The sequence below is a fragment of the Oncorhynchus gorbuscha genome, unplaced genomic scaffold, assembly GCF_021184085.1.
Source record: "Oncorhynchus gorbuscha isolate QuinsamMale2020 ecotype Even-year unplaced genomic scaffold, OgorEven_v1.0 Un_scaffold_346, whole genome shotgun sequence".
NCBI lineage: Eukaryota > Metazoa > Chordata > Actinopteri > Salmoniformes > Salmonidae > Oncorhynchus > Oncorhynchus gorbuscha.
In genome coordinates this window covers 636,798-659,560 of record NW_025745205.1, presented here as the reverse complement: position 1 = coordinate 659,560, position 22,763 = coordinate 636,798, and the positions used below count along the sequence as shown (strand labels likewise).

Genomic DNA, 22,763 nt, shown 5'->3' with positions numbered 1-22,763 from the left:
GTACAGAGTCAATGTGGAGGCTATATACAGGGTGTACCAGTACAGAGTCAATGTGGAGGCTATATACAGGGTGTACCAGTACAGAGTCAATGTGGAGGCTATATGCAGGGTGTACCAGTACAGAGTCAATGTGGAGGCTATATACAGGGTGTACCAGTACAGAGTCAATGTGGAGGCTATATACAGGGTGTACCAGTACAGAGTCAATGTGGAGGCTATATACAGGGTGTACCAGTACAGAGTCAATGTGGAGGCTATATACAGGGTGTACCAGTACAGAGTCAATGTGGAGGCTATATACAGGGTGTACCAGTACAGAGTCAATGTGGAGACTATATACAGGGTGTACCAGTACAGAGTCAATGTGGAGGCTATATGCAGGGTGTACCAGTACAGAGTCAATGTGGAGGCTATATACAGGGTGTACCAGTACAGAGTCAATGTGGAGGCTATATACAGGGTGTACCAGTACAGGGTCAATGTGTGGGGGCACAGGTTAGTCAAGGTAATTAAGGTAACACGCGTTTAAGGTAATATGTACATGTAGGTAAAGTGACCATGCGTAGATAATAACAGAGAGTAGCAGCAGCGTAAAAAAGGGGTGGGAGTGGCTATACAAATAGTCCAGGTAGCCTTTTGATTAGCTGTTCAATTGTCTTTTGGCTTGTGGGTAGAAGCTGTTAAGAAGCCTTTTGGACCTAGACTTCTTGCTCCGGTACTGCTTGCCGTGCGGTAGCAGAGAGAACTGTCTATGACTAGGGTGTCTGGAGTCTTTGGCCATTTTTATGGCCTTCCTCTGACACCGCCTGGTGTAGAGGTCCTGGATGGCAGGAAACTTAACCCCAGTGATGTAGTGGGTTGTGCGCACTACCCTCTGTAGTGCCTTGCGGTCAGAGGCCGAGCAGTTGCCATACCAGGCAGTGATGCAGCCATGCTCTCGATGGTGCAGCAGATCACGTTGTCTTGGTCATTCTATATCTGTGGTAAAAACAATAAACATATATGATGTACTGGAAATTAATCATTTTACTTTGCACAAGATCTTGAGACTAATACAACCTCCATATAGTTTGTCTGGGGTTAAGATAACTCCAGTGCTCAGTTTATAACATGATAACATGATAACCAATAAGCATAATTTTAAAAAAAAACATTGATTTACTCAATGTTAAACGATGATTCTGCAAACCATAGGAATAATTCATTCGTTTTCCTCTCTAGCAAGCTGTCGTCAGAGATGTCCCAAGATAATATTTAGTGCTCAAAGATTTGACTCTGGATAATGCACATTCTAGTCTCCACGCGGTAGGTGGCGCTTTCTATCTAAACTTTCTGAACGCTGATCGGATGCGTGCGCAAAGACAGTTATTAAAGATGGCGGCGCATTGACAACAATCCAGGGATTCTTACAAATATTACTACTTCGTGAACAAACTGGGGACAAAATCGTTTATTAGACGTTTTGAATTCATTTGAATCGTCATAGTTATCAGTAGTTGTGACCAGGTTTCACAAAAACAAGTGTTTAAAATGTCGGTAACGCGTGTTTTGCATCAACGGATAAGCTCTGTCATGGGCATATTAGCCTCAGCTGCTGTGACCGAGATTTGCAAATTAGTGGACGATTGCTGTGGAGCGTTACGTGTAGAAGTCTCTCAAAGCAAGGAGCAAATCCTATTGCTAGAGAAGCAACTCAGCCTGGCGGAGTCGAGGTACAGGTCGGTGAGTGGCAAAGGGCTGACGCCTGTCACCGGCGACTCACCAATAATCAACAGTTCGTCGAGCGATTCACCCGCGGCGAATGCCGATGATGCGGACGAAGAGGAAGGTAGGCTACCGATTTTTTCTAAATGCCTGTTGTCAGACTTTGAGCTAATGATTTGCCAAGAATTGGTCAAGTTGACCTCTCACTCTCTCTTTTCCAGTTAACACTCTTGAGGTGGACGGTGTCAATGGCAATCAGCACGCTCTGTGGAAAGAGGTATCCACAGCACCAACTGATGAGGCTGGGCCCCTCACACTGACCCCTGGCCCCATAGTCAGTTCCAATGAGGACACTGGGCCCCCCGCAATGACCCCTGACCCCATAGTCAGTTCCAGTGACATACCCAGGAAGGTAAGAAACTGTACACATAGTAAATAACATTTTTGTGGATAGAAATATACTATATATACAAAAGTATGTGGACACTCCTTCAAATGAGTGGATTTGGCTATTTCAGCGACACCATTGTTGACAGGTGTATAAAATCGAGCACACATTTACATTTACATTTAAGTCATTTAGCAGACGCTCACAGCCATATAATCTCTATAGACACACATTGGCAGTAGAATGGCCTTACTGAAGAGCTCAGTGACATTCAACATGGCACCATCATAGGATGCCACCTTTCCAACAAGTCAGTTTGTCAAAATTTTGCCCTGCTAGAGTTGCACCGATCAACTGTCAGTGCTGTTATTGTGAAGTGGAAAAGTCTAGGAGCAACAATGGCTCAGCCGCGAAGTTGTATTCTACATAGGCTCACAGAAGGGGACCGCTGAGTGCTGAAGCGCGTAGAGTGTAAAAATCGTCTGTTGTTGGTTGAAACACTCACTACCAGTACCAACTGCCTCTGGAAGCAACGTCAGCACAATAACTGTTCGTCAGAAGCTTCATGAAATGGGCTTCCATGGCAGAGCAGCCACACACAAGCCTAAGATCATCATGCACAGTGCCAAGTGCCGGCTGGAGTGGTGTAAAGCTCGCCGCCATTGGACTCTGGAGCAGTGGAAACTCGTTCTCTGGAGTGATGAATCACACTTCACCATCTGGCAGTCTTAGGGAAGAATCTGCCTGCCCCAATGTGTAGTATGAACTGTGTCAGACAATAACGGTGGAAGAGGAATAGTGGTCTGGGGCTGTTTTCTAGTGGAAAGTCTGTTATAACAGCAAAGGGAGGACGAACAGATGTCCACATACTGTTTTTGTAGAGTAGACAGGACATGGCTTTCTGATGTATTAATGTAGGAAACAAAGAATTGTCATTTCTATACAAAACATTTTGTATCTGCATGTTGCTGAACTATTGGTCCCCAATTTGGGACCATGTAAATTTGCGTCTCTGGATTTTCGGAACATTTTCTCTTTATTATTGACTATTCATTATTGTCTTTGTTTTTCCACAGCAACATATTACCAGTTTCCGAGTTGGTGAAACTCCCAAGATACAACCGTGCACCACGTGCTGCTCCCTCTACCACTGCCCCTTCTGCCGACCGTCTGCGTTCAAACCCAACGAGTTACACCGGATCATCCCACACATCCAGAGCCACCTGAAAAGTGCAGTTCAGAATGACGGTGAGGGGAACTTTGGAAACCGCAGTGTCAGAAAATAACGATTTCCTTGTACTCAGTAATGCTTTGTAGTTGTTCAATTGAGTTGTACGAATGCCATGTTGTACGTGCTAATGTCCTTGTACACTTTACTTTTTAAAGTCACTATCTAACATTCTTTTTTTTACACTGATTGTTTTATTTTCACCCTTTTCTGTCAGAGTACATCGTCTACAACTGCAAACTGACGTGCAGAGACTACCCTCACTACCACTGCAGCTATTGTGACCATGTACTCTGCAGAAAAGCGTTGTTTATAGAACATTTCAGAGCTTGCAGAAAGCGGAACGGGACTCAAAGACCTGCCCGTGTTCAAGCTCAATCTCCATCTGTTGCTCCACCCCTCCAGCAACATCCCTCTCCAGCCCAGAGACCTCTCGCCCATTCAACATCCACACCTGTCCTGCCTCTCACATTTATACCTGCTGTCCCTTCCAGCTCCAGACCTGCCACCCCTCCGAGCTTACCAGTCGCTCTTCAAACTCTAAACACAGACACACCTCCAATGGAAAAACCAGATGCTTCTTCCAGTCACAATCCGGTCACACGCCAGGATTCGGAACCCTCCTCGCCCGAAGTGTACAGCTGCCCTCCTACGCCGCTGATTGAGACCGAGAGACCGCAAAGACCTTCCCAAAGGGACGCAGTTCCTGTACAGACTCAGTGTGACCACTGCGGCATCATCCTAAACAAGAAGAACTTCAAGGTTCACATGAAGAGGAAACACCACGAAGAGTACATCGCTGCGGAGAACGAGGAGGCCCTGAGGAGATACCTGGCCGAATCCAAGATGGACGTGCCACCCTGGTGCCGTACCACCAAGGTCCAGTGCGATCTCTGCGGAATCAGACTGAACAAGAAGAATTTCAAGAACCACATGAAGAGGAAACACAAGGTGAACGTGACGGCGTCGGCCTTCCAGGAAGCTTTCGACCGGTGCCTGGGCGAACAAGGCCTGTTGGTGGTCGAGAGCTCGTTGCCCGGCTACACTTATACTAGGACGCAGGAAAGAGGAAGGCGGAGGAAGAGCGTGACAATGACCTCTTTCCGGACATCGACATGGAAGAAGAACAAAGCGACAGGTTCCCGGACACTGGCGCACTACTGGCCCAGGAAACGGACATGGCAACCCAGCAGTTGCAAGGAGAGAGAGTGCTGACTGGAATGGTAAACTGTCAATGGTTGGGCTTAATATGTTTGGTCTTATAGAGGGTAGGGGAGAGAGGTAGGCCAAATGAAAAGACAATGTCTGATTATCTCACTGATTCAATACAGCTCAGAGATCAGTACTCTAGAACCTAGCTATTCACTCACCTCTTCTTTATTCCCAGAATGCTCAGAGGTACCATGGTCTGGGGAAACCTCATCTCCTGGAGGTAAGTACAGTACCTGTAGATTTATCTCACATAGAACAACCAGAAAATTACTTTCCTTCTTTCCTAATATCATATTTAAATCAAATCAAATTGTCACGTGCGCTGAATACAACAGGTATTACAGTGAAATGCTTACTTACAGGCTCTAACCAATAGTGCAAAAAATATATTAGGTGAACAATAGGTAGGTAAAGAAATAAAACAACAGTAAAAAGACAGGCTATATACAGTAGCAAGGCTATAAAAGTAGAGGCTACATAGAGACACCGGTTAGTCAGGCTGATTGAGGTAGTATGTACATGTAGATATGGTTAAAGTGACTATGCATATATGATGAACAGAGAGTAGCAGTAGTGTAAAAGAAGGGTTGGTGGGTGGGACACAATTCAGATAGCCCAGTTAGCCAAACCGCTGACACTGTTTTGATTCGCCATACAGGATTCAACTGAAAATAACGATTGGATTACCATTCATATAATAAATATACTTATATTATGATGATTCCTCACAAAACTAGAACCAAAAAAATACAGTGATTTGGGGGATATTCATAATGTAATCTATAGAAGGGTTCTTAAATATGATTTAAGATACAAATGTAAACAATCCTTCCTCCACGGGACACTAATATTGATTAAATTGAGTGAAAATCCCCCAAATCATCATTGTTGTTTCTAGTTTTGTGAGGAATCACCCATAAATGCCTTCTGGAGTTTGACATGTAGCCTACCTAGTGACTTTCCTGGCCTCTTTTATATACAACTCCACTGCTTTAGGAACCAAATGTTCAACAACAAACACTTCACCAAAATACGCAGCTAAAACACTGGAACCATTGAAATGATGCACTTTCTTGCAGCTTCCTCTTGAGTCGCTGGTGTGGATCTTCCGGGACGTACTGCGTGTGGATGGAAAGAGAGGCTACTGGAACCTGTCTCTGGTCTGCAGAACCTTCAATGCCATCCTGACAAATGAAATCATCAGGAAGTACTCCACAGGGAAGGTTAGTATCGACAACAACATACGTTTAAAAAAAAGCATATGGTAAACAGGCAAAAAATATATATTTGTTAATTCAATGTCATGCAGTGTTGGTTCTGAGGACAGTTTCATGTACCATATGTTTCCAGATGAAGGAATGTGTCTGACAATCTGTTCTGTGTTTCTTTTAGAGATCTGATCCTGAACCCCTGTAGTTACTTAGAGGAGAAGCCAGTACATTGTGCTTACAGGTTACTGTGAATGACATAATGTGCTAATATGCTCACTGCATACACACCTATTACCAATGTTATTACTACCAATGTTTATTTTTTTATTTACAACGTTCTCATTTATTGTAAAAACAAAAAGCAAAATGGTATCTAGTTGTTTTGCTATCGCTGAGGACTATCTGAAATCCCATTGGCTATTTATCCATTCTATATTCAGATTTTGTATATATTTTTACTGTTAGTGTTCAGAGTTAGAGTGCATTCTCAGTGTAGTGCTTCAGTTATTTTGGAGACTACTAACCCTTAGCCTACTCAACAAATTACTTACTTTTAATTGATGGAATGTATTTATTCCTTTATAATTCAGTTGTATTCTGATTTTGTATTTTTGTACTTGAACTAAATAGTAAAATCATTTTTGGATGACAGTGTGTGTTTTGATTTAATTCACAACAGGCTGGTTTTTAAAACATTTGATTGCTTTTTAGTAGGAACAACATACGATATGATTCAGCAGCAGGTGGCAATGTTGGAACATAAGTCGTATGTGTAAGCAACCTTTATTTTGAAAAGCCAGCCTTTATTTCGGAGAAATTATCCAGGAAGTAGCCGAAAATGTTTGTTTATAAAAAAATAGTGTAACGTCCATGGCCTTCATTGTGTAGTCTCAAGACGTTGACTGAGCACTTAAGTTTCAAATTACTATAACATAAGTGTTTAACATTGACATAGTGCAAAGGACATGTACGATACAGTCGCCTTTAACGCTCAGCTAGCCTCCATCGTTGAGGTTTTGGCAAATGCAGCCGTTGCTGAAATCTGTAAACTTGTAGATGATGGCCATGCTGCCTTACGTTTGGAAATTTCCCATAGCCAGAGAGAAATCGATAACCTGCGGAGGAAGCTGCTGCTGACAAAATTCCAGAATTCTCGACGAAGCGCAGAGAAATTCGGAGCCCTCCGGCACACTGTCAGCAAGCGGGACACAGATCTTGTTGCCCGGGTTAGAGGGAGCTTCAAGGAAAGTCAACAGGCATACTTGGATACTGTTTAGTTTTTTTTTACCATCTTTGAAAACGTAAAAAAAGAATGGGTAATGTATAATATATAACGTTTGAGGGTTTCTCTTTTCTGGTGCAGTGGAGAATCGCTGTGCCGAGCGTAAAGGAGAAATTTTATGCAGGATGCCACCAGCTGGAGAGACGCAGGACGCACAGCGAAAGACAAGGATGTGGGCATGCCGGTCAGTTGTCATACACAGGCCCAAATGTATTAGTTTGTTTTTATATTTCAAATGGTGGTGGGGGAGTTTTTCTATTAAATTGTTTCTGGTGAATACAAAACAGATGGCAGATATGCAAGAGATGCCTCTTATCAAAATGGAGAACCTTGGCACCAGCAGTCCGGAAGGTATTTTTGTTCAACTTATTTTGTTCAACTTAAGTCCATACAATATACACTTTATGTTGAGTAAAGCCTTCAATGTTATTGCTGGTTTTGATTAACTTCTTAGTCATAAGCCATAACTAATAAATAAGGCAAAAAATAATCCGTCTTCACTACAGGAAGCTGATGCTGTGCTTTACGTTGACCCATTTCAGAGATTGTCCAACCAGTTGGTGAGAGCAGTGAGAAGATCATTGTGGCAGAACAAGGTTCTTCATCATCTACTGAACCCACAGACCTGGACCAGCAGGGCAACAGACACAGAGCTCCAGACACCTCACTCAATATAGAACCTGAAAACCAGACGTTCCAGCATCCAGCGTCACAATACAGCAGAACAAGACAGGACCATCAGGTTGCTGAGGGTGTGACCTGGGAAACTGACCATCAACCCATAGAATACAGCCTGTCCCATTGGACAGAGAACCAAGAGACTGACAACCCAACTGTGAATGCTCCTCACAATGCAGGGCCAGACTCCAAGAGGCTGTCTGAACATCCAGAGAGGAGAGGGGCGCCTGGTAACTCTGGGGTCTACATGTCTGCTTTGGGCTCTCTGGACTGGCTGCCTGATGTGGTGCTGGTGGACTCAGTTCCCATTAAAGTGGAGGCAGATATGAGTTCAGAATGGAGCATAACTGGCCAAGAGTTGACATCTGGAGAGGTCTGTTCAGACAGCAGGCAGCTTGTGGACAACAGAGGAAGAGGGGAATGGAGTCTGGACAGACAACATGTCCCCCTGACACTCAACATGCAGAACAAGGGACAACTGTAGGATCAAGGTCCAAGTTGCCAGATTTCAACGGACTGTCCACACGAAACAGCTTTTCATCCCCAAGTGTTACTCTCCTCCAGGTTCCCGAAGAGGGAAGCCAGTCAACTTCCCGAATTTCAACAGAGGCTTCACTTCATCGAAAGGCATAGAAAAGCAGCCACAACAGCTGATGTCTCACTCCACCCAGAGGCAGCTCCGGTGCAGCCTCTGTGGAAAGCCCTTTCCCAAGCCGGCGCACCTGCAGAGGCACATGCGGGTCCATACGGGTGAGAAACCGTACGGCTGCAGCCACTGCACCAAGCGCTTCTCCCACAGCCACCAGCTGAAAATGCATGAGAGAGTCCACACCGGAGAGAAACCATTTCAATGTGTCTACTGTGGGAAGTGCTTCACCCAGTCTGGCCACATGAAGAAGCATCTCCTTGTCCACACTGGTGGCAGGTCACAGGATATTATGCTGCCCTGAGTGTTCCAAGGTGAAGTTTCCCCTAGGTTACAGATCTTGGATCAGTTTCCTCTCCCCAATCCTAAGCTTAAACATTTGTCCTAAAAAAATGCAGAACTGCCCCAAGATCAGCATCTAGGGGCAACTTCACAATAATGATAGGCAGGGCCAGGAGTTTTCCCTCACCATGTGACCAGACCAGGGAATCATTCCTGTCCCTAGTTGTAAGGGGAATGGCTCCACACTATTGGGGTTTTCATATGAAGACTGGGTCTATGTGTTTTTTAGTATTGTTTTATTGGAAGTATTTAAGTTTTCTTGTTTTTCAATCAACAAACAAAACAATCCACATTCACAGATGTGGAAGAAATAAAAAATAAACAAACAACAAATTTGCAGCAGTACTATCCGTGAACGTGTTAGCTATTTCCAGCTTTAACTGAGACAACGAGCAAATAACTTGTTTTACAGCATGTATATACACACATTACCTTAATCTCCCCATTCTGTCCAGTTTGAAATATAGTTGAGTAGTGGAGACCAGAGTCAATTGAACCTGCGCCGTCTCTCGCGGAGGTCACAAGTGAGCTTTTCAAGAGGAAGAAAGTCAACAACCTGGTCAATCCACATTTTAAATGTAGGACAGGAATTAGAAGCCCACCTTGGTAGAATACATTTTTTAGCAAAGTATGTGATAGTCATAAACACATGTTCTCTGTTTAGATCAAGAACAAAGTCCTGCTAAGCATTAAGAAGACAGCCACGGGGGCATATCAAACTACATCTAATATGTTCTATGCAGCAGGATGTATAGATTGGCAAACTCTGTCCGTCTCCCCGCAATGCCAAAACACATGCATGTAAGATCCACATTCAGACACCGGAGGTTGGTGGCACCTTAATTGGGGACGACGGGCTCGTGGTAATGGCTGGAGCAATGCCAAAACACATGCATGTAAGATCCACTTTCAGACACCGGAGGTTGGTGGCACCTTAATTGGGGACGATGGGCTCGTGGTAATGACTGGAGCTGAATTGATGGAATGGTATCAAACACATGTTTTCTATGTGCCATTTACTCCGTTCCAGTTGTTACAAATCGTCCTCCCCTCAGCAGCCTCCACTGCTTTCAGATGTACGTCTTTTACAATCAGGAGACATGTCTGTATTCTATGGAGTCTCACTGTGGTGTAATACAATTTGTACAACATTTTTAAAAAAAAATAGATTATTTCATTTTTATATTAGTAGAGGACCAGTATACCCTGTGGCAAACATCTGTCCATAACTCCTCACTGATAGTCAAAGGTCCTTTTCACAGATTATTTTCGAAGGAGTAAAGGAAGAGCCCACATTCTCAGATGGGAGTCTAAAGATATCGGAGATTTAGCCTTTGATGGATTGTGCTGTAGCAAGAAGGGTCTCAACTTCATTGAGCTGAGCTCTAAACCTCCTCTTGGAAGTGACATGAGGAATTTACGTGTCTAATTTGAAGATATTTAAATTGGATCTTGGCACATTGAATTCACTGCAGAGTTCTTGAGAGTATTCCAGCATGACAATTCCACCAGCCATACTGCTCATTCTGTGTGTGATATCCTGCAAGACAGGAATGTCAGTGTTCTGCAGGGCCAGCGAAGAGCCCAGATCTCAATCCAATTGAGCAGGTCTGGGACCTGTTGGATCGGAGGGTGAGGGCTAGGGCCATTCCCTCCAGAAATGTCTGAGAACTTGAAGGTGCCTTGGTGGAAGAGTGGGGTAACATCTCACAGCAAGAACTGGCAAATCTCGTGCAGTCCATGAGGAGGAGATGCACTGCAGTACTTAATGCAGCTGGTGGCCACACCTGATACTGACACTTACTTTTTTCAAGGACACATTATTCCATTTCTGTTAGTCACATGTCTGTGGAACTTGTTCAGTTTATGTCTCAGTTGTTGAATCTTATGTTCATTCAAATATTTAAACATTTGCTGAAAACGCAGTTGACAGTGAGAGGACGTTTATTTTTTTGCTGAGTTTATACTCTACAGTTTGAAATGTAGCTTTACTATTCTTTTTTATATATTTAACACCACTGCTTAGGGAGTGGATCTTCCAGGATGTGTTGCATGTGGACAGGAAGAGAGGCTCTCTGGTCTTTGGAACCTTCTACACCATCCTGAGAAATGAAATCCTTAGTAAGTACTCCATAGTGAAAGTTAGTATAAAATATTATGGGACACAAGCAATTTTTTGGGATAGTAACTCATCGATTCAATGTCATGCAGTACTCTGAGGAGAATTTCATTATTTATACCATACCTTTCCCCCCAAAAAATGTGGGTCGCTACATTGTTACAAACATTATTGTATGTCAACACTGCGCACAAACACCTCATGTCTGTGTCCCATAGGTTTTATATAATTTACTTGTGCATTCGTATTCCATTATTTCTATTTCTGGCTTGTCTGACAATTTGTTCATTTTACAGAGATCTGATCCTGAGCTAGCCTGAGGACTCACACTAAATTCTTCAGCTGCTGTCGTTCACCACATACTTTAGTCTGAGACTGCCATCATTGAAGTTGTTTGTGGTGATGGGGGGCACTAATAATAATAATAATATATGCCATTTAGCGGACGCTTTTATCCAAAGCGACTTACAGTCATGTGTGCATACATTCTACGTATGGGTGGTCCCGGGAATCGAACCCACTACCCTGGCGTTACAAGCGCCATGCTCTACCAACTGAGCTACAGAAGGGCTGTTGTATAAAATAAAGTTATCAGCGATTGGATCGTCTTGAATCAATCAGATTATTCAAGCCAATAAAATATGTTCTAACCATAGTTTTAATCCAGTGTGTTCTGGCTCTGGCCCAACCCATCGGTTTCTGGACCAATCAGACAGACCCAGATGCGTTTGCATTCGGTGGTGAATGTTCGGAGAGGTACTCAGATCCAGACTCATTGCGGAGAAAAACTGACATCCGTGGGCGTGGCGTAGAGTTTGGCAGGAGCAAGTAGCCTTGATAGCCAGGAAAACCCTGAGCACCAGTAGTATCTGAGAGTAGGTGAAGCCAGTATTTTGTGGTTGCAGGTTACTTTAAATGACGATATAAACCATTACATAATCGCTGCGCTGCATACAGCCCTATTACCAATGTGATTATGAAAGGGGGCTTGTGATGGAAGAGACCCCACTTTAAATATTTGTCATACTTAATTTTATTATTATTTGGAAGGCTACTCCTCTTACACCTTTTAATTAAGCTAGAAACGTCATTCAAACTTTAAATGTGCTGCGAGGTTAGGACCAGTGTGCATGCATAGAACTCTTTAAATTATTTTTTATTTAACCTTTATTTAAATGTGCAAATCCGATAAGAACAAATTCTTATTTACAATGACGGCCTGCACAGGCCAAACCCGGACGACGCTGGGACAATTGTGCGCCGCCCTATTGGACTCCCAATCATGGCCGGTTGTGATACAACCTGGATTCCAACCAGGGTGTCTGTAGTGACGCCTCTTGCACTGAGCTGCAGTGCCTTTGACCACTGCACCTCTCGGGTGCCCCTTTTGTACTTTTTAAACTACTACGCTTTTAGGCCTTTATTAACTTTCTTAGTTTTTATTCAACATTCTAAAGGTCCTATTGTGACATGTGACATCAACTCCCAGACTTCCAACATCCATTCACGGTGAAGAATGCAACTTTTGACACAAATCGGCAACTTTGACCACATTTCCAGCACTTTAGATAAAAACCTAGAGGGTATGACATTGAGGTCTACTTCTCTGGTATTTAAATCTGGAATGAGAACATAATTATCTACTACCAATCAAAAGATACAGCTGTTTGTCTCATCCTTCAGCAGCTTTGTTGCTATGGATACCAATGCATTTCAATTGCAGAAAAATGGGCCATAGACTAGAATGGACAAAAAAAATGTTTTTTGTTTTTGTTTAGACCTCCTTTTTCACCATTTTAAGCTATCAACTCCAAACCAACGTTGACAGGTTCGATCTGACCATACTTAGATTGCTCGTCAAAATATTTTTTTCTTCTTATATACTTTTTAACCATAACCATTTACAATTTGCATTAAATTAACATCGGTTTGAATGAGGACCATAGGAATACAGAGGTAGCTATTGAAAACGGTCTTGCTCCTTGGCCAATTAAACTACCAGACCAACATTAAAATGTTCAGGCTTTCCTAATTTAAAATTATTTTAAACTGTTATTGCCTATAACTATATCAATTTGCAGAAATTAGCATAAAATAACTCACCAACAGTAAACTATTGAAACGTTCAAGATAGACCAAACCAACTTTGACATGTTAAGGCCATTGTAACTTGAAATGATTTAAAACATTTAACTATTACTATATAAATAGTTAAGGTTTTATACTACTTCCACTACCACAAAATACTTTTAGAGCTAAAGAAAGCCCCACAACTTTACTTAATGTAAAGTTAGCAATGTTTTTTTTTCCATTTACAATATTCTAATTTGTAAAAACAAACAATGAAATGTTGTTAGCTAGGAATCCCATTGGCTATTTATCCATTATATTTACAGATTAACATGTGTGCTTTCTCAGTGCGGTGCTTCAGTTCGTTTTGAGACTACTAAACCTTAGCTTTTATTTACTTATTTTTAACCGAATAAATATATGTATTCTCTTTAAATTCAGGTTGTTTGCGGATTCTATATTTTTGTATTTGAACTTAATAGTGAAATAATTTTTTGGAGGACAAGGAAGGCGGATTTTCAAAACATTCGATTCATTTTAGTAGCACCAACAACATGATAAAGCAGCGGGTGGCAACGTTGACAGGTAGAACTAACAAGTCGTGTGTGTAACCAATTTTTTATTTTAAAAACCAACCTTTTATTTTGAAAAACAGTTCAGGAAGTAGCCCTAGTTTTGTTTCCGGAATTAATTTCTGTGTTTGTAGTATACCGTCAACATTGTGAACTTTAAATTCTCAAAACATTGACTGAATACTGCAAATTACTATAACATCATTATTGAATATTTACATAGTTCCAAAGACATGTGCGATAGCGTCGCCTTTCATGCTCAGCTAGCTTCGATAATTGAGGTTTTGGCGAATGCAGCGGTTGCCGAAATCTGTAAACTTGTAGATGATGGCCATGCTGCCTTACGTATGGAAATTTCCCATAGCCAGAAAGAAATTGATAACCTGCGGAGGAAGCTGCTTTTGACAAAATACCAGAGTTCTCAACGGGGCACAGAGAAATTCGGAGCCCTGCGACGCACAGTTCACAGGCGCGACACCGATCTTGTTGCCCGAGCAAGAGCGAGCTTTGTTGGAAAGTCATCAGGCAGACATGGATATTGTATGTTTTTTACCTTATTGAAACACGTTCAAAATCATTTGTAATGTAGAATATATAACATTTATGATGGTTTATTTTTCTGGTGCAGTGGAGAATCGTTGTTCCAACAGTGAAGGGGACAACTTCACAAAGGATGTCACGAACTGGAATGACGCAAGACGCACAGCGACAGACCCGGATGGGAGCATGCAGGTCAGTTGTCATAGACATGGTCAAATTGATGATTTGTTTTCTCATTTCAAATGGTGTCGGGGATATTTTTCTAATCAAATGTTTCTGATGATAACAAAACAGATGGCAGATATGCAAGAGTCACCTCTTATCAAAATGGAGAACCTTGGCTCAAGCAGAACAGAAGGTCATTTTATGCAACTAATCAAATCTATGCCATTTACACATTGTTGAGTAAAGCCTTTATTGCAGTATTTGATAAACTTCTTAGTCATAAGCCATAACTAATAAATAAGGCAAAAAAATAATCCGTCTTCACTACAGGAAGCTGATGCTGTGCTTTACGTTGACCCATTTCAGAGATTGTCCAACCAGTCAGTGAGAGCAGTGAGAAGATCATTGTGGCAGAACCAGGTTCTTCATCATCTACTGAACCCACAGACCTGGACCAGCAGGGCAACAGACACAGAGCTCCAGACACCTCACTCAATATAGAACCTGAAAACCAGACGTTCCAGCATCCAGCATCACAATACAGCAGAACAAGACAGGACCATCAGGTTGCTGAGGGTGTGACCTGGGAAACTGACCATCAACCCATAGAATACAGCCTGTCCCATTGGACAGAGAACCAAGAGACTGACAACCCAACTGTGAAAGCTCCTCAGAATTCCGGGCAAGACTCCAAGAGGCTGTCTGAACATCCAGGGAGGAGAGGGGCGCCTGGTAACTCTGGGGTCTGCATGTCTGCTTCAGGCTCTCTGGACTGGCTGCCTGATGTGGTGATGGTGGACTCAGTTCCCATTAAAGTGGAGGCAGATATGAGTTCAGAATGGAGCATAACTGGCCAAGAGTTGACATCTGGAGAGGTCTGTTCAGACAGCAGGCAGCTTGTGGACAACAGAGGAAGAGGGGGAATGGAGTCTGGACAGACATGTCCCCCTGACACTCAACATGCAGAACAAGGGACAAATGTAGGACCAAGGTCCAAGTTGCCAGATTTCAACGGACTGTCCACCCAAAACAGCTTTTCATCTCCAAGTGTTACTCTCCTCCAGGTTCCCCAAAGAGGGAAGCCAGCCCCCTTCCTGAATTTCAACAGAGGCTACAATTTTTCATCGAAAGGCAAAGAAAAGCAGGGGCAACAGCTAACATCTCACTCGCCCAAGAGGCAACTCCGGTGCAGCCTCTGTGGAAAGCCTTTCCCTCAGCCGGCGCAACTGCGGAGTCATATGCGGGTCCATACGGGGGAGAAACCGTACGGCTGCAGCCACTGCACAAAGCGCTTCTCCCACAGGCACCAGTTGAAGATGCATGAGAGAGTCCACACCGGAGAGAAACCATTTCACTGTGTCTACTGCGGGAAGTGCTTCACCCAGTCTAGTCACATGAAGAGGCACCTCCTCGTCCACACTGGTGGCAGGCCACAGGACACTGTGCTGCCCTGAGTGTTCCAGGGTGAAATTTTCCCTTGGTACAGATCTAGGATCAGCTTCCTCTTCTCCAATCCTAACCTTAACCATTAGTAGGAAAACATCTAAAACTGACCCAAGATCAGTGTGTAGGGGCAACTTCACACTACTCCGCCTGGTGTAATTATAGGCAAGGCCAGGAGTTTTTCCTCACCACGTGACCAGACCAGGGAAAAACTCCTGGCCCTAGTTGTAAGGGGAATAGCTCAACACTACTGTGTTTTAATATGCATACTGGGTCTTTGTTTTTAACAGTTTGGATATTTACCACATTGAACACTACCATCGGTGTGTAGTGGTAGTGTTTTCAGGTCAGCTGTCTTGATGCTTGGTCCGGAGTGGATTGATAATGTATAAGTTATTACAGGTGAAGATTTTAAACATCCTTATGAATTTGTATTGGTGCAGTGGTAAACCAAAGAACAGCAATTAACAAAGAAGCTCTGGACAGGTGTCTGGGTGAGCTAGGCCTGTTGGTGGTCGAGAACGCATTGCTCGGCTCATCTCGTACCTGGACATAGGGAGGAGGAGGGTGCAGGGAAGAGTGTGACGATGACTGTCACTTTCTGGACATCGACATGGCAGAAGAGAAGAGCCACAGGTTCCCTGGGTGCCAGCACACTCCTGGCCCTTGAAACAGATCTGGCGACCCAGCACGTGCAAGGCGAGAGTGCTGACCTGGAATGGTAGGCTGTCAATGGTTGACTTTATAGAGGGTTTATTATGGTTAGATTTATCGGCGGCTTTATAGAACTATCTTGATATCACTTTACACTTTCCATAATATTCAGCCTAGGAAAACCTATTCAAAGTGGCAATTTGTTTTTGAGTCCCAGAATTAGAATGAATAGAATTAGAATCCATTCAATCAGAATTCTCTCTTGATTTATTCTTTTCCATCCTGATGTGTTTCGAGTAAGCTAAACCAGTTAGGATGTGCACCAGTACTCTCGAACAAAGCTACTCACTCACCTCTTCTTTACTCTCAGAATCCCCAGAGGTACCATGGTCTGGGGAAACTTCATCTCCTGGAGGTAAGTAACAGTACCTGTTGGTTTATCTAACCTAGAACAGGCAGAACATCACCTTCCTACTTTCATAATATCAGATTTGAAACCGTTCACTCATTGTTTTTGATTATCCATACATGATGCTAATTATTTTTTGTGATAAATTCATATAATAGATTAATATAAATGTCTTCTAGACTTGGACATGCAGCTTAGGTGACTTTCCTCTCTCTATATATATATAAAACATACATACATACCACTGCTTAGCGGCCAAACTGATTGTTCCGGACTAGCACCTGAACTATAAAATATGGAAACCACTGAATTAACTTTCTTTGCAGCTTCCTCTGGAGTCGCTGGTGTGGATCTTCTGGGATATGCTGCGTGTGGATGGGAAGAGAGGCTGCTGGAACCTGTCTCTGGTAGCGGAACCTTCCGTACCATCCTGAGAAAGCTGTCATCAAGGCAAAGAGTGGCTGCTTTGAAGAATATAAAGGATATTTTATATGAACTCTTTTTTAAATTACTACATGATTCCATATGTTAATTCATAGTTTTGATGTCTTCACTATTATTCTATAATGTAAAAAATAGTAAAAAATAAAGAAACCCTTGAATGAGTAGGTGTGTCCAAACTTTTGACTGGTACTGTATATACTTTTAAAACTATAACCAATAAAATGTTTCATAAATGAACATGGGTTTGGATGAGAACTATAGGAATACAGAGGTAGATATTCAAAACAGTCTGGCACCTTGGCCAATTAAGCTACAAGACCAAACTTTAAAACATTCGGCTATCCTACCCTTAAAATGCTTTAAAACTGATGGACTATAACTACATTTGCATAAAATTCTCTGTAAAAGGAACTATTGAACTGTTCCAAGTTAGAGACACCAAACCAATTTTCACATGTTGAGGCCATCTTAACTAAAAAAATATTTAAAACATTTAAAAACTATAACTACAAATGTGCATAAATTAGCATATCCATAAAAGCGTACAGCAGTTGTCGGAGTTTAGAGTGACGAAAAGTAGCTAGCTAACAGCTCTCTTGTCTCGTCATTGAGCAGCCCAAATGTAGCTGTTGCTATCGGTACTCACACATGCAGAGGAGAGCATGGGGCAGTGCAGGAAGCAAGGGACAAACCGAGATTAGCTACTGATACTAATGGAGGAAGTTACTGTGTTTCTTATTTTGTGTTGAGAAATCGGGCTACGATAGGGTAGGTCCTGAGCGTCACCAGCATGGGTAGGGCTCGGCCTAAAATGTCATGCCCCTGCTTTTCTTTTCATTCAAATAGTTCAACTACCACTAAAATACTTTTAAAAAGATGTCATCACTAGATGCACCATCATATTTCCCTTCCCAAATAATAGCCTAAATGTTTCTAATTCCTTATGAGTTTCTCCCTTCCACCACAACAGAAAGTCTTCATTTTCTATCTCACTTTGAACAACAGACCTATGAATACTCTACTGTTTGATCATTACATCATCAAACAAAAATCAAACTTTATTGACATTTTTACCAAATGCATCTATTTATCTGAAACCCCCAGCATGGATTGAGTTGCTTTGCTTTCCTACGAGTGTTGTCTACATAATCCAGCCTTTTATTACCATCATCTGACAGATCTATGTCCTATGTCTTTCTTCTTTCAGTTTTCACACTCAACTGTAGTTTAGACATTGTGATCTTACTGCCCTACAATCCAAAGCAATAAGGTTGATATAGTAGTCTGTCAAAGTAATCAGACCAATTGTTTTACCTAATATAACTTGACTACAGTGCATTCAGAAAGTATTCAGACCCCTTCCCTTTTTCCACATTGTTACGTTACAACCTTATTCTAAAATGGATTAAATTATTATTTTTCAATCTACACACTACACTATAATGACAAAGTGAAAACAGGATTTTAGAAATGTTTGCAAATGTATAAAACATTTAAAAAAATACCTAATTTACATAAGTAATCAGACCCGTTGCTATGAGACTAGAAATTGAGCTCAGTTGCACCCTGTTTCCATTGATTCTCGATATATTTCTACAACTTGATTGTAGTCCACCTGTGGTAAATTCAATTGATTGGACATGATTTGCAAAGGCACACACCTGTCTATAAGGTCCCACAGTTGACAGTCCATGTCAGAGCAAAAACCAAGCCATGAGGTTGAAGGAATTGTGTCGAGGCACAGATCTGGGGAAAGGTACCAAAAAAATTCTGCAGCACTGTGAAGGTCCACAAGAACACATTGACCCCATCATACTTAAATTGAAATAGTTTAGAACCACCAAGACTCTTCTTCTTGGTCGCCCGGCAAAACTGAGCAATCGGGGGAGAAGGGCCTTGGTCAGGGAGGTGACCAAGAGCCGGATGGGCACTCTAACAGAGCTCTAGAGTTCCTCTGTGGAGATGGGAGTACCTTCCAGAAGGACAACCATCTCTGCAGCACTCCACCAATCAGGTCTTTAGGGTACAGTGGACGGACATAAGCCACTTCTTAGTAAAATGCACATGATAGCCCGCTTGGAGTAAACCAAAAGGCACCTAAAGTCTCTTAGACCATGAGAAACAAGATTATCTGGTCTGATGAAACCAAGATTGAACTCTTTGTCCTGAATGCCAAGTGTCACATCTGGAGGAAACCTGGCACCCTCCCTACGGTGAAGCATGGTGGTGGCAGCATCATGCTTTGGGGAAGTTTTTCAGTGGCAGAGACTGTGAGACTAGTCTGGATCGAGGGAAAGCTGAATGGAGCAAAGTACAGAGAGGTCCTTGATGAAAACTTTCTCCAGAGTGCTCAGGACCTCAGACAGAGGGTGAAGGTTCAGCTTCCAACAGGAAAATGACTCTAAGCACACAGCCAAGACAACGCAGGAGTGGCTATGGGAGCAGTCTCTGAATGTCCTTGAGTGGCCCAGCCAGAGCCCGGACTTGAACCCGATCGATCTCTGAAGAGACTTGGAAAATAGCTGTGCAGTGACGCTCCCCATCCAACCTGACAGAGCTTGAGAGGATCTGCAGAGAAGAATGGGAGAAACTCTCCAAATACAGGTGTGCCAAGCTTGTAGCGTCATACCCAAGAAGACTCGAGGCTGTAATCACTGCCATAAGTGCTTCAATAAAGTACTGAGTGATGGTCTGAATACTTATGTAAATGTCATATTTCAGTTTTATTCATTATTTTTTTTGCAACATTTTCTAAAAACCTATTTTTTATTTTTCATTATGGGGTATTGTGTGTAGATTGAGGGGGGCAGGGGACTATTTAATCCATTGTAGAATAAGGCTGTAAAGTAACAGAATGTGATAAAAGTCAAGGGGTCTGAATACTTTCGAATGCACTATTTAAAGTAAATGCTTTGCTTTAAATAGTAAAGTAAACTGGTTCAACTTCTTCCACTTTAAGGAGCTAAAGCAAGCCCCAGAACTTTACTTCATGTAAAGTTACCATCTAGTTAGTAATTTCTTTATACAGATTTGTAATTTATATAAAAAAAATATTTATATCTAGTCAGATTGTTATTTCTACTGTTACATTATTCAGATTTAGAATGCATTCTCAGTGTGGTGCTTCAGTTAGTTTGGAGACTACTAACCCTTAGCTTTCTCTCTTGATTGACTTATTTTTAACTGAAGGAGTACATTTATTCCTTTTAAATTCAGGTTGTATGCTGAGTCTATCTTTTTTACTTTAACTTATTAGTAAAATTGTTGAAGGACGACGTGTGCTTGTTATGTTTTTATTCACTTAATTGAAAGGCAAATTATAATTTGGTAAACAATTTGATTCCTTTTAATAGCAGCAACAATATGATACAGCAGCAGGTGGCAATGTTGGAAGATTGAACTAAGGTAAATCGTGTGTGTGTGTGTGTGTGTGTGTGACCAACCTTTATTTTGAAAAGCAAACTCTTTTTATTTTGAAGAACGATCCAGGAAGTAGCAGAACAAAAACAACTACAATTGTGTTCAATGCTCTATGGTGTGAACTGTGTAGTCTGAAGACGTTGACTTTACACTGCAATGCAAATTACTATAACATAAGTGCTTAACATAAACATAGTGCTAAGGACATGTCCGATACTGTCGCATTTCATGCTCAGCTAGCCTCCATCGTCGAGGTATTGGCGAATGCAGCCGTTGCCGAAATTTGCAAACTTGTAGATGACGGCCATGCTGCTTTACGTTTGGAAATTTCCCATAGCCAGAAAGAAATTGAGAACTTGCGGAGGAAGCTGGTTTTGACTAAATGTCAGACTTCTCGACGGAGCGCAGATAGATTTGGAGCCCTGCGACGCACAGTTCACAGGCACGTGGACACTAATCATGTTGCCCGGGGAAGAGGGAGCTTTGTAGTGAAGTCGACAGGCAGACTTGGATATTGTAGGTTGTTTACCTTATTTAAACACTTTTAAAAATGGTTGGTAATGTAGAATCTATAACGTTTACGAGGGTTTCTCTTGTTTGGTGCAGTGAAGAATCGTTTTGACGACATTGAAGAAGGCAACTTCATGCAGGATGTCACTACCTGGACAGACGCAGGACGCACAGCGACAGACCATAATGGGGGCATGCAGGTCAGTTATAGACATGGTCAAATGTATTATTGTTTAATCATATTTCAAGTGCTGTTGTGGATATGTTATTAATTAAAGGTTTCTGATGAATACAAAACACAGATGGCAGATATGCAAGAGGAAACTTGTGTCAAAATGGAGAACCTTGACACCAGTACAATAGAAGGTATTTGTTGTTGTTGAAACTAATCCAACCCTATGCAATGTACATGTTCAGTAAAGTTGTCAATGTTTATTTCAGTATTTTATTAACTTCATAACTCATAACCAATAAATAAGGCAAAGAAGAAAACGTCTCCACTACAGGAAGCTGATGCTGTGCTTTACGTTGACCCATTTCAGAGATTGTCCAACCAGTCAGTGAGAGCAGTGAGAAGATCATTGTGGCAGAACCAGGTTCTTCATCATCTACTGAACCCACAGACCATCTGGACCAGCAGGGCAACAGACACAGAGCTCCAGACACCTCACTCAATATAGAACCTGACAACCAGACGTTCCAGCATCCAGCATCACAATACAGCAGAACAAGACAGGACCATCAGGTTGCTGAGGGTGTGACCTGGGAAACTGACCATCAACCCATAGAATACAGCCTGTCCCAATGGACAGAGAACCAAGAGACTGACAACCCAACTGTGAATGCTCCTCACAATGCAGGGCCAGACTCCAAGAGGCTGTCTGAACATCCAGAGAGGAGAGGGGCGCCAGGTAACTCTGGGGTCTACATGTCTGCTTCAGGCTCTCTGGACTGGCTGCCTGATGTGGTGATGGTGGACTCAGTTCCCATTAAAGTGGAGGCAGATATGAGTTCAGAATGGAGCATAACTGGCCAAGAGTTGACATCTGGAGACATCTGTTCAGACAGCAGGCAGCTTGTGGACAACAGAGGAAGAGTGGGAATGGAGTCTGGACAGACAAAGTGTCCCCCTGACACTCAACATGCAGAACAAGGGACAACTGTAGGATCAAGGTCCAAGATGCCAGATTTCAATGGACTGTCCAACCGAAACAGCTTTTCATCCCCAAGGGTTACTCTCCAACAGGTTCCCCAAAGAGGGAAGCCAGCCCCCTTCCCAAATTTCAACAGAGGCTCCACTTCTTCATCGAAAGGCATAGAAAAGCAGCCGCAACAGCTGACGTCTCACTCCAGCAAGAGATATCTCCGGTGCAGCCTCTGCGGGAAGCCCTTCCCCCAGGCGTACCTAAGCAGGCACATGCGGGTCCATACAGGGGAGAAACCGTACGGCTGCAGCCACTGCACCAAGCGCTTCTCCCACAGCCACCAGCTAAAGAGGCATGAGAGGGTGCACACCGGAGAGAAACCGTTTCAATGTGTCTACTGTGGGAAGTGCTTCACTCAGTCCTGTCACATGAAGAAGCACCTCCTCGTCCACACTGGCGGCAGGCCACAGGACGTTGGGCTGCCCTGAGTGTTCCAGGCTATAGTTCAGACTAGATACAGATCTAGGATCAGCTTCCTCTCCCACAATCTTAACCTTGACCATTAGTGGATTTTTTAAATT

At 42.6% G+C, this 22,763-nt stretch overlaps 1 protein-coding gene and 2 pseudogenes across 3 annotated transcripts; all 3 read left to right on the top strand.

Annotated features, from left to right (window-relative positions):
- The first annotated feature begins 1,362 nt into the window (after positions 1–1,362).
- Positions 1,363–6,394, top strand: LOC124017866 (annotated as a pseudogene).
- Positions 6,395–6,522: 128 nt separating this feature from the next.
- Positions 6,523–9,831, top strand: LOC124017883 (annotated as a pseudogene).
- A 3,338-nt stretch (positions 9,832–13,169) lies between these two features.
- Positions 13,170–22,763, top strand: LOC124017874 (Krueppel-like factor 12). Of its 3 annotated transcripts, XR_006835537.1 has the most exons (6): positions 13,170–13,992; positions 14,081–14,184; positions 14,287–14,350; positions 14,524–16,321; positions 16,625–16,669; positions 16,990–17,269. XR_006835537.1 is itself a non-coding variant. In XM_046333127.1 (4 exons), the coding sequence occupies exons 1-4, from the start codon at positions 13,686–13,688 to the stop codon at positions 22,668–22,670; spliced, it is 1,566 nt and encodes a 521-aa protein (XP_046189083.1). In that variant the 5' UTR covers positions 13,177–13,685; the 3' UTR covers positions 22,671–22,763. The 3 variants fall into 3 exon arrangements, 2 of the variants coding, with proteins under 2 accessions (XP_046189083.1, XP_046189082.1); XM_046333127.1 differs by lacking the exons at positions 14,287–14,350; positions 14,524–16,321; positions 16,625–16,669; positions 16,990–17,269 and adding exons at positions 21,340–21,403; positions 21,580–22,763 and having other exon boundaries at positions 13,177–13,992; XM_046333126.1 differs by lacking the exons at positions 13,170–13,992; positions 14,081–14,184; positions 14,287–14,350; ... (1 more) ...; positions 16,625–16,669; positions 16,990–17,269 and adding exons at positions 20,592–21,043; positions 21,134–21,237; positions 21,340–21,403; positions 21,580–22,763.